Source organism: Alligator sinensis, unplaced genomic scaffold, assembly GCF_000455745.1.
Source record: "Alligator sinensis unplaced genomic scaffold, ASM45574v1 scaffold991_1, whole genome shotgun sequence".
Taxonomy (NCBI): domain Eukaryota; kingdom Metazoa; phylum Chordata; order Crocodylia; family Alligatoridae; genus Alligator; species Alligator sinensis.
In genome coordinates, this window is record NW_005842335.1 from 627985 (window position 1) to 645372 (window position 17388).

Genomic DNA, 17388 nt, shown 5'->3' on the forward strand with positions numbered 1-17388 from the left:
AGAAACGAGGGCCCCAGCAGATCTTAGCAGAACCTCCCCTGGAAACCCTCCAGCGAAGGAAATTCCCCAGCTGCCCTGAGCACTTTGCTCCATAGTCCTGCTGCTCTTCCAGTTGCATCCTTAAAACATCCTTAAGCATCCTTAAAACTCTCCGTTGCCAGGAAGCCCACACGAAAACTTGACGCTGCTTCCACCGCTGGTGTGCTCGGACCGGTGCCCCACCAGGACTGTTTCACTGTCCCTGTCTCTTGCCTATACTTGCACTGGGGACTCTTTGACTGTTTGGGACACAGACGGTCTTTCGGTGTAATATATATACAGCCCCAAATGCAAGGGGAACCAGACTAGACTCTGTGTGCCAGGGGCATGCAAACAATAAATCCTCCTCCTCATGCCCTAGCTCACTGCTGCCGTGGTTGGGTTTCCAATACTTCCAGCCATTTAGAAATGATGCTTTTCCCAGCAGTAAGAGCGGAGGGCGGAGATCTGCCTGGACAGTGCTGTTATTAGGATGATTCATGCAGTGCCCCAGGGCAGGCTGGTTCTTTGCAGACAAACAGGAGACAGGGTTGCACACGATGGCAATAAGCAAAAGGTTTGCTTTTCTGCCATCGCCTCTATCACTGCTTACAACTCCAACCCATCGGGGAGGCTCGCAAGCTGTGTTTTCAACTCCCCTCCCATCGTTTCTTCCAAAAAAACCTCCCTGATGCTCTTGCTACCTTCCACTCGTTTGGCCGTGACCGCCTCCGTGGAATCCTTTTGTTCTTCTCATTTCCCGGGGTCTAGCTGTCTCTCACCTGCTGCAACAACCACATCTTCTCTGGCTTCCCAGACTTGCTTTTTAGACCCCATCCCTCACCTTTCAGCCCACCAAAATCACTGCCGCCCAAAGCATCTTATTGCACAAATAATAGGTGCCATGCAGAGCGTGGAAGGGCACCAGCAGGCAAGGCTGACATTTGGAAAGCAAATCACCATGTGCCAAAACCATCAGAACAGCAGACTTCTTCTCCTGCTCTCAGTGCAGAAGGTTTTACCGCATGCATGGGACGATACAGCAGCTGACCCACCGCTACGGGGACTATATTGTGTTTCAATGAAAGGTCTGTTGCTGCAGGGAGGTAGGCTGTCCTGGTCTGGATTCTCCTAGGAGAGCTAGATCACCTCCTAGTCTCTATCCTGGTGGCCACAATGACTAGTTCAAGCCCATTTGGATTAGCCAGAAACCAGCTCCACACCTGGTGGAAACCCAATGGAGGGACGCCCAGGCCTATCGCAACGTGTGTTCACCAGAAAACATTTGCACTGGACACAAGGACAGAGGTTGTAACAGCAAAAATCAGCTGGGCAGGACTCGGCTGGACAAAGCAGCCTGGCACATCTCGGGTTCGCAGGTGGATGTCCTAACAGATTATCACCAGGTCGTGCTATTTGCAGCATAATATCACATACAAGGAAGGCACAGAAGACCTCCACCAAGTGAGCCGAAGGGGAATGAATCTCCATCCACAATACAGGACCTATGACACACAGACAAGTGTTTATGACTCTGCCCGTGCACGGCAGCGGTGCCCAGTCACACGGGACCATTTATTTCAGTGCTGACCCAGGAGTGGAGGTGGGGGCTCCCCTGAGCCTGTGTCAGCCGGGGTCGGCAGCGCAGGTGTGCAACCCCTTCCTGTGCCTGCCCCCTGGTCGGCTCCCTGGTGTCTCCTTCCAGCCTGGGGGCTCCACCTGCACCTTGCTGCCATCTCCTCTGTGGTCTGTCACCTGCCATTCGTGAATCCTCGATCCACCTCTGCTGGGTCAGCGCTGCCACGTGCACCCTAGGGAAAGGTGCCGAGACGCCTGCGCTCGCGTCCAGGATGTGCACTGTGCACCTGCACCTGCAGAGAGACCCAGAGCGGGATGCACCCAGGCTTGTCTGCAGGGCATGGGGGGAAAATATCTCCTGAGCTGTTCTGCAAGAGAGATCCTACCTTTGCAGCTTAGGAGCTGGTGACCTGGCCTCTGAGTTTGCTGCCTCACCCACCCCAGAGGGGCTGAGAGTGCCATGGTGCAAGCCCATGACACACACACACAGACTGGGCATGCCACAAGCAGGGTTCACAGCCTTGCCCACAACCAGGAACTCCTCTCTAACTGCCTGATCTGCTCAGAGACCCCAGGCCCTGTCCATCTGTCCATAAGGGCCATGCAAGATCCGAGCCAGCTGTGTAGATGGGGGATCCTCCCTTGGGACAGGACAGGGGCAATAGCTACAGGCAGGCTCTGTCCCCCTTCTCCACAGCTGGTTTTCAGAGATGCAAAAGCCAGTGTCTCGGTGCAGACGTTATTTCAGATGAAGGAACAGAGAAAACGCAAACAGAGCAGTTCTGGGAGAGGGAACGCGCGCCACACGTGTGCATGCAGCTCACTTCAACCTGCTCCGGCAGAACAGCAGTGCAAATGGCTCACACAACCGGCTGCACCGCAGCCAGAGGTGATCCATAGCCGTACAGCCCCACGCCCGTGCTGCGTCCTAGGGGTGACTCCTCTCAGCTGAAGGGGCCCCCATAGTCTCCCTTTGCTCGATGGCTCCATTTTGCAGCTATTAGCTGGGACATCCCTCTCTGGTCTTGGGACTTGCAAGGGAGCATAACACTTTCAGGCTTCTCTGTACCACTCCAGGAAGGACAGAGAGCATCGTGGCTTGGCCACCTGAGTCCCCAGAACTGCTTCAGACGCAGTGTGGCTTCTCCGAGCCCCTTTTGGGGCCTGTTTTCCAGCCTGCTGGAGGCTCAAAGGTGGATATAGAGGGACTGGGGCATTCCCAGTGTGGAGCTCGCCTACAGACTTCCTGGCACAGAGATGTAGACAAGACCCATAGAGGCCTGACTCGCACCAAATGGACCGGGCTCGGGGAGGCTGTGTTGCGGAGACCACGCTCGCGTTCGATGTCTCCCCTGAAATTATTCTCATTATGGCTCGGCTAGCTTTGCTCGCAACGAGCTCGGTGTGATGTGCAGAGGAGGAAGGCTCAGTTCCTCCAAGGTGCATCGTTGATTTTGGGGGAAACGAGGCACCTTTGAGGATGCGAGTGGAAGTGCGTGCGCCGTCGGTACAGCCCGCACCGGCGCTGCGCTTCCTTTGAGCTCACTTACAATGAAACCACATTAGCCCTGACAGGAAGCCTGAATTGTGACGGTCTCCATGAAGCTTCATTAATTACCATTCCCATCGCGCTATGAAAGATCAAGCGCAGCGGATCAGTTTTAATTGGCTATTGATTCCTGATGTTATTACCGACGGTGGCGCACAGATGCCGTCAGACGTACTGGATGCCTTTGATTATTCTGGCTGGCAGCTGGGATTAAAAACAGCGGGCACACACTTCCTGGCTTGTAATGGATTGCTATGGCATGCCAGCGGGGATCGGTGGCAGGATGAATGGCCTTGCTTTGCTTGTCTTGCGTGCTATTGAGCTGCAGAGAGCTTGTTGTTGTGAAGGCAAATCCCCCCAGGGCCGGACTGCCAAGGAAAGGTGGGAGAGCTTCAAACAACGGAGGATCCGGTGCTTACAGGAGTGAGACGCTGGCAGCAATGCCGGCTGGGGGCAAACAAAGTGTGGGGAGCCGATGGATGCTCATATGGGGCTTGCAGCCCCGTGAATGCCCCTCTATGCCAACGCTGCGCGTCGCACACCGGGCTAATTGCAGGACCAGCCCCCAGCAGCCTCATTAAAGGGAAGCTCTGGAGAAGCGAGCTGAGGACAGCCACGTGCCTGCACACCTGATCCGCTAATCAGCCTCCCAAAACGCAGCTCCCCTTCGGAGCTGAGCTGGGGATTTTCTTCCCTGGGCCCTGATGCTCTTTCATTAGCCAGCGACGCTCCTTGCTGTTCAACAGGTCGCTGCCTGCCCGTGTGACCCCCAAAGACACTTCAGTGCCTGATTGAACCATGATGAGGGAGAGGGGATCGGCTAATCCTGACATGCCCTTTCATTTAGGATTCGCAACCAGTTTCCGAGCTCCCGTGGTCCCTGTCATGCTTCATCCAGCTCCTTTTTCACTCTCCCTATATGCATGCATGCCAGATAACCCTCTTGAAGGCCCTGGCTGCTGGATATCACCCTCAGCCTCTCCCTGCCCATGGGCTGCCGTCCACCCCCTCCCCTTCCTGCGTCCCCCGCGTGTTCGCTGGGTGCAAATGCCCCGAGCGAGATGCAAGCCAGGCTCCCTGGGACACCCCTGCCCTGATGGCTGCAGGGTAGACAAACCCTCCCTTGCTTGTGAAGTGATGATGCTTGATAAGGATGTGATGGTCCCTGCCAGGCTTTGCTGAGGTGGTGATCAGCTGCCTCCTTGGCCGTGCCCTGCCCTTGACGGATTCCCTTACCAGACAGAGACAAGAATAGCACCGGCTAATCCCTTCTTATACACAGGGGCTGCTGGCAGCTCGCCACCTCGGTAGCTTAGAGCAGGGTCAATACTTGCACGAGAGACCATCCAGGAAAGACTCCCGTGTCGATGGGCCAACAAGCGATGCCCTTCTCTCTGCGTTTGGACCGAATCAGCGGGCTGGGCTTGGATGCTGGGGCCTCAAGCTGCTGCAGGATCTGTCCATGCACGTGACCGAAAGAGCTGATGGTGCTTTTGCTCTCGGTAAGGTGCCATCTCATCCTGCCCTGGCTTCCTGCCCACTTCGGGAATGACACCTGCCTCCTTGAAACTCGCCTGGAGGTTTCCGCAGGAGCCCACCGCCTTCCCCTGCCGTCCGAAACGCACGCCAGGCAGGGAGGAAGAGCAAAGGCGTGCTGCTTTGGGTTGTGGCAGGAGAAGCAATCCCCAGCGCAGCGTAGCCCGCACAGCTTTGTGGCCGGGCTCAGCGGCTTCTGCTCCAGATCGGGGGACCACAGGCCTCCGAGAGGGCAGGGGGATGCTGAGCTGATCTCACGTGGTGAGTGTGACCCGATTAGGATCTCTGGGTCTTCATGCATTTGCTTAGGCATGGGTAGGCTCACCAGGGCCAGGGCTCACCCTGCCCTGCACAACCAGGGCCTTTGGAGCAAGGCAGCTCAGGACACTGCACTGTCAGGACCACAGTCGGCCAAGGTAACGTCTAAATTCAATCCCATCCTGAGCAAGGAGGTATGAGTTTGGCCCAGGTCCGGGATACCAAGCTGTCACGGGGCTCTGCTGGGAAGGGAAAGTGTTGGGTGATGAGGCAGATGGTTGGGGCGCGATGGACCGTGCTCCGACCCCACACGTCTCCCACATCTTGCATGTGCAGTGCACCCCGTGCCCCTTTGCTGCCCAGCAAGCGCTGCATCAGAGTACAAGTGGTGCACATGGCACTTGCCATCCCACCATCTTCTGCTGCAGCAAGGATTGGGCCGCCCCAGCAGCCAGCAGATGCTAGAGAGCCTCTTGCCTCTCCCTCAGGCAGCCCCGTGGGGGCCCTCTGGCTAGAGCCTCTTCCAAGAATCGCTGCCTCCAAGGACCGAAAAGCCCTGATGGGAAGCAGAGCGCACGGTCGGCAGCCACGGAAACAACCCGGAGACGCAGCCTCGCCCCAGAGGCCACGATCCTTTCATGCCGCAGGCACTTGCAGCCATGGGGCTGTGCAGACGGAGGGGTTTGCAGCCATGCATACACCCCGGCTACTCCCTGGGGCAAACCGGGGAGCTCTGGAGCTTGTGCAATAGAGCAACCCTGCAGCTCCCCCACGACCGGGCTCTTCAGGATGCTGCGAGGGGCCAGGTCGGACCGTGGCCCCTTTGCTGAGGCTGCCAAAGGGCCGTGGCTGTTTCTATCCAGTGATTCTGCAGCTTCTCTTCCGGTGGCTTTGCTATGTGAATCTCCCTTTCTGTCTCCACCATCACATGCCTTTTGGGGCATCTCACTGTTACCTAACTAGCTCCTGCTCACCTGCCAGTGGCCTCCAGCTCTCTCCCCTCCCTGACCCTGGCCCAGGTGCCTCCATCTGCCTGGCCCCTCTTTGCCCTGCGTGGCCGGCTCACGGCAGTGTCACCGTTCAGGTCCTCGTGGGTGGAACAAGCCGTGACTCAGACTCGCTGTCGCTCTCTCTCTTGACCTCAGCTTCCCTCCCACCCCGGAGCCAGAAGTCTTGGGATTCAAGCGGCTTTTTCCTTTGCAGACTGCCCTTGCCCTGTCCAGTTTCTAAGCCCTTCCCTTGCTCTCCTAAGTTCATGCCTCGTTGCCTCTAAAGCTCTGCTTTCCTGGCCCGCAGAAACCCCTGTTCTTGGGCAGGGACAATTTGGAGCTATCGCTGGAGCAGGTTTTTGGGTAGCGAAAAGCCCAGCATGGGACCAGGAGGAAGGTGGGAGCCACGGTCGAGCCTGGAACTGCAATCAAGGTGATCACAGGGCTTAGTCTTAGCAGACTGCTCCAGCGGTGTTTGCAGGGGAACGGGCACACCCACCGTGCTAATAAGACCTGCGGTACCACCTGACATGGGCTCTAAACTGCTGACAGGATGGATCACGGAGGATCTCCAGCAGCCACAAGAGCCGGTTCCTCCCTCTGCAAGAGCAAAGGCCAAGGCTGCACTCTTCCCTGGGAAGCAAAGCCCCCACTACAGCTGGCAAAGCACAAACGATTGGGGTCCCAGCTGCAAGGCCCAGACCTTGCACTCACCGTGCTCTCAAGAGGTGTCATCTTAGGATGGCCTGGCTTTGCATGACATGTCCCTGGCTTGGGCTCTGTCTTGTTTTCTGTGGGTATCAGGTGGCTCGCTGCATGTTACCAAAAGAGCCCCAGTGAAGCCAACTGTGGGCCCTACCAAGCCAAGGGACACTATGAGTATCTGGGGGTGAAGACAAGCTGCCCCTCTCTCTCTTTCAGTGCTAATTTGCTCAAGCAACTCAATTCTCATCACTTCTTTGCACAGCTGAAAAGTGAAGTGCTATAGTGGACACCGTTTCACCGGGCAGCCCAGAGCCTCTCCGCGTGTGCACTCAGGATTGCACTCTCACACCTCCCCGGCCAACATAAAACACCTCTGGGTCGATGAGATCTGCGGGTTCGGGCTATGTCTGCAAAGGGGGCACGACTAAGGAAAGGGGCAGGGTGAATCCACACGCGGCTCGATAGCAGCAACCCCCGTTCTCTGAGGAGGGAGCTGGCTGGGCGCGTCCCCGTGCCGGAGAAATGCGTTCACCCACCTATACAGACAATGTCCATGAAGCCATACATCCCATAGCAGATCTGGAAGAGCAGGTCCTGGCGCTGCCACTTGGCGGAAGGACTGAAGGTCGACCAGATGAGCCACGAGATACTGGCGATGAGGAAGAGGGACCCCAGGATGGCCGCCGCTATCTGAACCTTCTCGATGACGGTCAGAGAGATGGCCTGCCACTGCGGGGGGGGGGAAGGTGGAGGCAACGTTGAGGGGCAAAGAGAGTGGGGGGAGGAAGGAAGGAAAAAGAAAGGAGATTAGTTCCTTGGTGGACTATTGCTTTTCCCCCCCCCACTGCCTGGTGGTTTTCCATCCCAGTGTGCTTTGCTATTCAAATGGGTTGTTTTGCCCACCACCAATGTGCAGCTGTCTCTGGGGTGGAGCAACCCAGCACAGTCATGGTGCACCACGTCCTAGAAATGGAGACAAGCAAGAATCCTGCGTCCGGCTGAGACTTCAGAGAGAGAACAAACTCCAACGGGAACAACCCCCCGCTCCCCGGACACGGGCAAAGAGAGCGGGAATGGCTCCCGATTGAAGCCTCAGCCAGAAGCCAGGCTCTCAGGAGGCGATGCCACCATGGTGAGGCATGAGCAGGTGCCACCAAACACATTGACAGTGCCACCAAGACTGTGCCCCACGATCGCTGCACAAAGCAGGATCATCATTTCGCCCCAAGGGATGACGAGGTCGAATGGTCACAAACTACTTCAAGACCGTTTCAGGCTGGACATAAGGAAGAACTTCTTTACTGTCCGAGCCCCCAAGGTCTGGAACAGCCTGCCGCCGGAGGTGGTTCAAGCACCTACATTGAACACCTTCAAGAGCAAATTGGATGCTTATCTTGCTGGGATCCTATGACCCCAGCTGACTTCCTGCCCTTTGGGCGGGGGGCTGGACTCGATGATCTTCCGAGGTCCCTTCCAGCCCTGATGTCTATGAAATCTATGAAATTGTGGAGGCAACACATCCCCCCAGGGCACACCGCAGACGTGGCCAGGCTCCCTTTTTCACCAGGCGTGTGATGTGTGCATTGCACTAGGGGACAGGTGAAGCCACTTCTAAAGGACCAGTGATGCTAAACCTGCTCCCCATGGGAAATCGGTTTGCTACAGCATGGATGTGCATGGCCCCTAAGGAAATACAGCATGCCTCCGCTACTCCCACTGCAGGGACTCGGTTTGCCCTGGTGAGGGAAGTGTCTTGCTGCTTCCCTGTAAAGGTCAGTGTTGAGAGGGATTGAGACTGAACTTGGACACCTTCCCCGTACACAGCCACCTTTCCCAAAAGGCAGGGGAGACGGGCCATCCTGGCAAGGGACAGCTGATCTCTGCATGCAATGGAGGCTCTCAGAGACTGGAACGAACCAGCATGGAAACGACGGGGAAAACCATCAACAACCCCCACTTCAGACCCCAAACACTGCTACCGGCCTTCCTCGTGTGCACCAAAACACCGCCGTCCAGGCAGGTGCCAGCGTTACGCTCCCCTCTCCTCCTCCAGCGGGCTCCATCCAGCATGGCCAAATGCTCAGGGCACGAGGCCAGCATCAAACCATCCTGCCCTGCTGCTCTGGTGTGGACAGAAGGAGGAGTTCGGTCTCTGGGGCCTTTCCCTTGCCCTATCTTCACTTGGGAGCCAGGATGGCAGCCTGCTGGACACCAAGCCAGTCTAGCCATCTCTGTGCCAGCCAAATCATCCTGCCTCATTTCATTCTCAAGGGGAGGCGGCAGACGGCTCACCATCTGCCGGCAAACCGCGACGCTGGTCTTGGCAACAGGTCTTTAAAGAGGTTGTGTCCACCCCTCCACTGCCGATCTGCGCGGGCACGGGGCAGCCGGCACCGTGGCGCTGAGTGCGAGGTGCTTCTTCGGGCAGGCTTTGAGGTGGCTACGGTGCTGCATTTGCAGGGTTGCATGTGTGCTTGGCAGGCCACGACCTGCTTCTTGGTGGCCGTTCAGGTTGCAGGTATGCCCTCAGCGCAGGGGTCAAATCCAGCCCACGCAAGCAGGGAGCCAACGTACTGCAACACACCGGTGGCTGCCCGCGGGACCTTCCCGTAGCCCTTCTTCTGTGACTAGCAGCCACTTGGCACACACACGCAGCAGTAGTAACAGATACCCAAGTACTAAATGATGGGTGTTACTGCGCAGTAATGTCTCCGCACGGGCATCGTGGTGACGCTGACTGCGCACTAGCTCGTTACTACCGTGCAGTCGCGTCGCATCACGGTTCGTGCCCTGCAACGCTAGTGTCTCGTGTAGACGTGGCCCATGTCTCGTAAAGACCCTATCACGAGGGCGTAGTGAACTGCCTTACAAACATCACCTGCCTTCCCAACCTACCTCCTTGGCTGCTAAGTGTGCGTGTGCACGTGTACACGCACGTGCACAACACCTCCCTGTTGTTAGGTCACTGGTACATGCGAGTTGAAGCTCTTGCCAGCATCCCCTTCCTACAAGGGCCACCCTGTTTTAGTCATCCTGCCACTCTTGTTTTGAGCGCACAAGTATAGGTGCCAAAATAAAAAGAAAGCCCCCTCAACACTTGTTTCATGTAATAGCAAGGTTAAAATATCAATCGCTCACAAAACCAAGATGAGGGAAGTCGGAAGCGAGGGAGTCTGTCAGACAAAGAGAATAAGCCAGGGCCATTTCCTCCGTCTCTAATGACCGTTGTACGCTAGGTAAGCGCTGCGCAATGTTCGTGCCGCACCTTGAACAAGGCACGGCGTGCGTGGGCTGCACGTCAAGAGCGGCGCTTCCCGGGGCGTGGAAAGCGCTGTGGATAACCCGTGCCGCGGAGCTGGGCCGACCTCGGGGCTCTTCTGGAGCAGACAGCGTTAGAGGAGCTCTTCATGGGAGCAGGTGCAGCTCGGCAAGCTCGGCATCCCGCTTTTCAGAGCAAGCGACAGCACGGGCATCTGATGGATTGGCAGACACCAAACTCGTCGGAAACAGCTCTTCTCCTTCGAGCCAGCCGCCCTCCGCCAGCCAGCGCTCCCTCGCCGAGCCGGGCTGCCGGATGCCCGTGCCGTTCTGCACAGAAACCTTGGATCCAAGTGTCTCTGCACGTTCAGATTAGACCCAGATCGGATCCTCGTGATTATGCCGAGTCTAGACTGGCTGGACAGATGGCAGACTGTGCTCATCTTCTTGCCACCCCGCCTCTTCCCATTTGTTTTTCACACCGTAGCATCGTGTAGCTCCAGTGCTTGGGACGGCGTTTCGTTCCCCGTGGCTTGGGTTTTCGGTCTTCCACGCAGCGGGGACTTTGGCTGGAGCCTCTTGGTGTTATGGTGAAACAGCTGGTGCTACCTTGGGGCTTGATGCATGTCACACTGGAGTGGCTGCAGCGATCTCTGGATTTCTACCAGCGCCGGCAAGGCAGGATCACGCCACGTATTGAACCAAAGAAAATCACTGTGCCTTCTTGAGGCCAGGCTGCTTCCTAGAAAACCCTCCCCAACACGCTCCCACCCTGACGTCCATCAGTTCGGTTCATTTTCACCGCTCTAACAACTTCCAGTCTCAGCCGCTTCCCTGGGCCTCAATACAGAGAAGTTCGGCCTTTGGATTTGGAGAGGAATACAGAGTTGGAGCTTTTCCTGGGACAATACAGCAGGTCCCTTGCCATGTGCTAATCTGCTGCATGATCGTTTCATGGTTTTCCCAGAGCTTCGGGAATCTTCCCTCTGTTGTCTTCTAGAGGATGGGGGGTTTCCTTCTCTTTCTTCAGAGGAAGCCCAAGCAAAATGCACATGACCCCGGGCAGCTTAGATGGCACGGCTGTGAAGGCACCAGCTTCTTTTGCGGGGAGCAGGGACAAGAGTCCCCATTTCTCGAGGTTTTTGCCCCAGAGACAGGTGTGAAGTTCTGATACGCCTGCTCACACACGCGGTTGGATGGGGGCAGAGCAGCCCTCATGCAAAGCAGACGGTGTGTCTAGGTCCAAACCCAGCTGACCTCAGCTCCAGGGTCTCAAACCTAGCAGCCTTGCAAAACTTTAAAATGGGCCACCCATTACACAGTGACCATTGTGTCTGAATCCAAAGCCGGGAGGGTTTTGGACCTGGGAGCTTTGTTCAGACCCCGCTTGCTTTTGCTAAAAGCAAAGGACCAGGTTCAGCTCTTGGGTGCACAGTGCAATGCAGGAGGGACCTGTGGTGGGTGGTGTGTTGGGTAAGAGCATTGAAACCTGGGTTTATTCTAGCTTTTGCCACTGCCCTGCTGCCTGACCATGGGCCAGTCATGTCAACACCCCGTGTCTCAGTTTCCCCACATAGAAAATGAGGGTTGGAAATGACCCCAGGAGGTCATCTAGTCCAACCCCCTGCTCAAAGCAGGACCAGTGAGGATCAGGATGCTGATCTGCTTGATTTGGGAATGAAAAAGAAGTGCTATTTTCCCTGCAAGAAGCAGCTCAGTTGGGTTAGGAACAGCGAACCCCGCATCTGTGCAGAGTTTGGGACGAGACGACCCCTGCGGTCATCCAATCTGGGTTCCCAGAGGAATTGCTTTGGGGTTTCCTATGGTTCCTGGCACCACTTTGCTGCATGCAGTGAAATGCCCTTAGATCTCATCCCAGATACACCCCTCCCGACCCAGTGTGGGAGGAAAGGGCTAAAGCTATCATCTACGTCTGCAGCGCTGGGGCTAAGGAGAGCTGCGACGCCGCGCTGAGCTGCGGAGGTGCCTCTGTCACTCCCCGATGAGGGGCAGGGAGGGCTGGAGACCAGAGCTCTCTTCCCGCTGACACCTCCACCCCTGGCTGCGGCAGGTTTGAGACGCTCGCTGCCCCCAGGCATCAGCTCTCAGCACTGGGGAATCCCAGCGGCTAATGCCAGGGGGCTAATTTAATAGTGGTGCGTGCAGGAATGTGGAAGCATCGCTGCAGCCCAGGGGTTGGAAAGGATCCTCTCGAATTAAATATGAGCCCTGCTCTCTTGCTACAGCTTCTCTGCCCCAAGCACAAGCCTGCACATGCATGTGCTGTGTGTGCAGCGCTGCCCTCAAATCACACGTGCGGAGCGTCGGTGAAACATGTACAGCCCATGCTGGAGCACACGCTGGGCACATGCACATGTGTGAGGTATGCGCTGAACTGCAAAGGAAGCCTTGGCTTATGAGAGCAATTTTGTGCCATTGAACTTGCTTGGGACTGTCTGGGCTCTAAACATAACATGGTTTGAGCACCAGGGACTCTGGCTATTGGTAGTACCTATGGGGCTACACCAGTTTGAAGGCACTGGTTCCAATCCAGGTTCAGACAGGGAGGATCTTGCCTTGAGCAGGTGGCTGGACCCCCCCGAGGGCCCTGCCAGCCCACCTTTCTATGAAAAGCAGTTGTGTTTGTTGCTGCAGAAAAGTCCTGCGGGGACAGGGGACAAGAGGCTGAACAGGAGCCAGCAGTGGGCCCTTGGTGCCAAGAAGGGTAACAGCATCCTGGACTGCATGGGTAGGAGCGTTGCCACAGATCGAGGGCAGTGATTCTTCCCCTCTATTCAGCACTGGGGAGGCCACATCTGGAGTGCTGTGTCCAGCTGTGGGCCTCCCACTGCAGAAAGGATGTGGACACGTTGGAGAGAGTCCAGTGCAGGGCAATGCAAATGGCTTTGGGGCTGGGGGACAGGACTGGTGAGGAGAGGCTGAGGGAAATGGGCTGATTGAGTCTGCAGAAGGGAAGACCGAGGGGGATTGAATAGCAGCTTCAGCTCCCTGCAGGGGGGCTGCAAAGAGGATGGAGCTGGGCTGTTCTCAGTGGGGGCAGATGACAGGACAAGGAGCAATGGGCTCAAGCTGCAGCAAGGGAAGTTGAGGTTGGATAGTAGGAAAAAACATCTCATGGGTAGTAAAGCACTGGCACAGAGAGGTGGGGGAGTCTCCATTCTTGGAGGTGTTTAAGACCCAGCTTTACAAAGCCTTGGCTGGGATGATGTAGTTGGGGCTGGTCCTGCCTTGAGCACGGATTGGACTCGATGTGACCTCCTGAGCTCCCTTCAACCCTCATTTTCTATGATCCTATGACTTATTTCTCCCACCCACAATGAAGTGGTCCAGCCCCCCTAGAACAGAGGCGGGCTAATGGGCCGAGGGAAAGCCCCCCGTCCCTCCTCCCTGCCTGGACAAACAGAGAACTTCTGATCTCCCTGCTGTGAGGAAGACAAGCCACGGACACTGTGTCTCTGCATAACCTTGCCATCGACATAATGCAACCGGAGGAGGCCATGCCCCATGGGAACCCTGCCCCACGCCTCTTCCTCAGTCAGCTGTCGAGGGGTTAAGCAGATGCAGTCACGTCCTCCAGACATTTAAAGACCAAGCCCCTATCATCCAGGGAGCAAGAGTGCTACAGAGCAAACCCAGCAGTTTGTTCTCGTAGCGCATGGCCTGTAATGCAACAAGCATGCGTGCGCAGGTCACGCTCAGGCCTGTGCGCGTGGGCTCGGGCGTGCATGGTGCATACAAGCACGGACTGGATGAATTTGGGGGAGAATTGGAGAGAGCGCAGGTGCAGCTGGGGCTGTCTTTCCAACACGTATGTCTCTGTGCACTCGGGGATGAATGCACATGTTGTAGCTATTCAGTCCAATACCTCCTCTTTTTGAAGCAGGAGCTCTGCGCTTAGCCCCCATGTTTGTGAAGCCTGAAACAGAGCATGAACACTTTGCATTGCCAAGGTCCCCTGTTCCCCCCTGACTCCAGTGCCCAGCGGAAAGCTCTGTGATTGCGATGCTATCGCCTCATTGCTCTTTATGACGATGATATAAGCTGCCCGGTGTTTAAATCGAGCCACAAAAGGCTTCCTAAAATGTGCCTTTGAAGCTTGGGGAATGGGCATTTGTCCATCTGACTCTAAGGGAGCTTTGCTAATTCCCCAGCTTGAAATCTGGGTCTCAGACCTCAGATCCTGCACCAGCATCAAGCTAGGACACGATCCTTCGCAGAACTGGGCAGCACTGGGGGTCTTCCAGGGAAAGGCTCCATTTGGTCTAACGAATACAAACCATTAGCATTCGTGTCGCTGCGGTGACCGAACATCCCACCCCTGCGCAGCAACATTTAGGCGTCGGCAAAACAGCTCTCAAGAAAGCCTCGAAAGTGCCTGGGATGGAAAGTCAGGGGGCACGAGCAAGACCCCAGCGCTAATCGGTCCATCGGTCACTGCGCGCGGTGCAGGAGAGGACACGCCGGGAGACGTGGCGCATACCCCAGTGACAGCAATAGGGGGAAAAGATAGACGTTGAAATATCTCTAGTACCTTTACCTGCAGGGGGTTCTTTGTGCTTATGGCAATGACGTGATACTTGTAGTAACACAGCTCGCAGCTCCAGCAGCCCCGCTCGCTGATCCACTTGATGAGGCACGGCTGATGCGTGCACTTCACCGATCCGTCGCAGCGACACGGGCTCAGGAGCTCCCCCTGCAAGAGAGAGGCAGGTTGTGAGTGGGGAGAGGAACCTGCCTTTTATCCCCCCACCCCCAGCAGCCTCATTGCCACGGCCAAACCGGATCATTATCCACCTTTTCCCTGAATTTCTTTTTAAATGAAGCTCCTGCCCAGATCAGAATGGGTCTCTCAGGCTCATCTCTAATTCCTGCCTATTTCTACCATGATCTGCGGGGAAAAGCTCTCGAATGCCAGGACTAATCCAACCCTGTAAGCAAGCCCGTTCTAAAACCCAGACGTTGGTTCGGATGACCCGCAGACCCAGCTCATTTTGGAGACAAACCCGGCCCTGACATGCAATCCACGCAGACCCTGTCCAGACGGGCGCTGGCTCATCGCCTCCCAGACTTTTGCAGGGGCTTGGGGACACCAGGGCAGCACCGTCACATTTGAACCCGCATGAGAGCTCTCTTGCTAAAGTTTGCCACCTTCCCGTGGAAACACAGGGGGTCCTTTCACCGTCACCTGCCAAAACGGCACTGCCCCATTAGGCTTTTGACCCATTTCCAGCTGGTTTCAAGCCACCTGATGGATCTCTACTGGATGCTCAGATTTGCTCTGGGGCTTCAAAGCCTTATGCGGCAGAAGTACATTGTCCCCAGGAAGGAGGAGAGGGAAAGGCAGACAGGGCACCTCTAGACCTCCCCGTGGCACTCAGGGCACAAGGCGTCTTATTCTAGATGAAGCTCCCGTTCCCACAGCCTAATCCTCATCTTCCCTTTGCTACTGAAGGTGCAGGGCAGACCCTCCCCGTGTCGGGGCAGGACGTGGGAGGATACAGCCAGGGGTGTTTCTCCTTCCTCGCTGTCCCATGTGAAAGGCCACTGAAAGCAAAAGGCAAGTGCTCACGATTTCCCGGGGATCGGGCTGGGGTCATAGAGCCGCAGGAGGCGGAGAGCTGAGCTGGGCAAGACTGATGCTTTTTTTTATCAGCTCTAATGCAAAAATGTTAATCACTTCGCGCAGCTCCACGGGGTGACCCAGAAACGTCACTTTTCATGGGATTCCAGCAAAATCGTAAATAACTATTTACTTTCCGAACCGGCTCCCATCGGCCGGCCGCCCGGTGTTTGTCGCGAGTGGGATTTGATGCAAAAGGAGGCTAGAATTTAAGCATTTCAAAAAATGTGCTTTTCACCCAAAAATAGGGCAGTTCTTGGGCCAAGAGGGACCTGCTGAAGAGAAAAGTAGCGAGGTTGAGAAGAAAAGAAGTGAGCAAAGATTTCTAAGGATTTAAACTATCTGCCCAAACTTGAGCTTGAGGTCTGGGGATTTTGCTTCACTCTGAGTGTGTCTCCATGTGCATTTACGCCAGCTTAAATTTACTGTGCAGTAAGCGGGAATAGGCCAGCATCTACGTGTGCAGGCATTAAAGAGCCTTAAAGGCTGTGTGTGCACTAACTTGGGACTAAAGTGTTACTGCGCAGTAAGGCGTCCACACATGCGTTACTGCACAGTAAGTAATCGGGTGTAAATTCAATACCTTCATGATGCAGGTATCAAATTTACGCTCAAGCTGGCATAGGTCACCATATTTACTGTGCAGTAGGGGTGTGCATATGTAGTCGTGCACCCGTACTGTGCAGTAATTTTGGTTACTGCACAGCAAATGCACACATGTAGACGTGCTTTCTGAATGGTTTCCAGCCAAAGGGTTGGGCTAACGTCTTAGCAGCAGTGCCATGCAAGCTCCAAGTGCCTGCCATAACTTTTGACCTCCCTCTCCCAACACACACAGAAAAGGATGTATTGGGGTTTTTTTGGAAAAAAGAAAACCTAGAACATTGGTTTTGAAGACCCGGCTCAACCAAACCTTGGCTGGGATAATGGAGTTGGGGCTGGTCCTGCTCAGAGCAGGGGTTGGACTAGATGTGACCTCCCGAGGTCCCTTCCCACCCTCCTTTGCTACGGGTCTAGGATTCATTGCACGCTCTTCTTCTACGACAGGGTGGAGGGAAAGTGAGAATGAACTGCATACATGAGAGATGTTGCCTGTGTCACTGGGCATACAAGGAGAAGGCAAGAGCTAGGAGGGTCACAGGAGACCCGTGTGGGACAGAAGAGAGGCAGCCTCCAGGCTAATGGAAGAGCTCAAAGCTCTCCTCCAGCAGGCACAATATGTCCCGTGTTACATAGGAGGCCAGGGCACAAAATCACAACGGTCCTTTCTGACCTGATCATCGACAAATGGGTGAAATCTGACCTTGTTCTTGAGGGCAAAGGGGACACGCGTCAACCTCCTGGGCCAACTGGGATGAAAGTCCCTTCCTGCAGACTGCTGCCTGCCCAGAGAGAGCGACCGTCTCCAACAAGGACTTGGTAAAACATTCAGAGAGATGCAACCCCTTCTTTCTCTGGGGTTGTTTTGGTTTTTTTTGCAAATCCAGCAGAAACCTGATTTATGGCCTGCTCCTCCAGCAGTGTGAATGATGATATTGCTGGGCAGGGTGCACTGCTAGTCGCACGTACCAACCCCAATTTTGTACGCAGCAGGTGTTCGTCCAAAAGCCCACAACCTATGGGCATATTAAAGGAATAAATCCTTAGCGCGGCAGAGGAAAGCACCTAATCTCTGATTTTACATCAAGCTGAAAAACAAACAATCCGTCAACTGTGCTTAACATGTGAGCGGTTCTCAGCCCCAGGGCCTCTCCTCCACTCACAAAAATCAACTGAAAACAAGACAGAGAAATTAGAGATGGAAATTAGCTCCCTGCATCCGTTTCTCTTGATTGTTGTGAGTTTTTTTTCCCTAC

At 55.5% G+C, this 17388-nt stretch overlaps 1 protein-coding gene across 1 annotated transcript in view; it reads right to left on the reverse strand.

Annotated features, from left to right (window-relative positions):
- The window catches only part of MARCH4 (membrane associated ring-CH-type finger 4), a 126541-nt gene that overhangs the window by 13061 nt on the left and 96092 nt on the right, over positions 1-17388 (reverse strand). The window contains exons 2-3 of the mRNA XM_006028688.1: positions 14450-14605; positions 7170-7362 (exon numbers count right to left, since the gene is read on the reverse strand). Of these exons, the coding sequence (XP_006028750.1) occupies positions 7170-7362; positions 14450-14605 (349 nt within the window). The remainder of the gene's footprint in view (positions 1-7169; positions 7363-14449; positions 14606-17388) is intronic.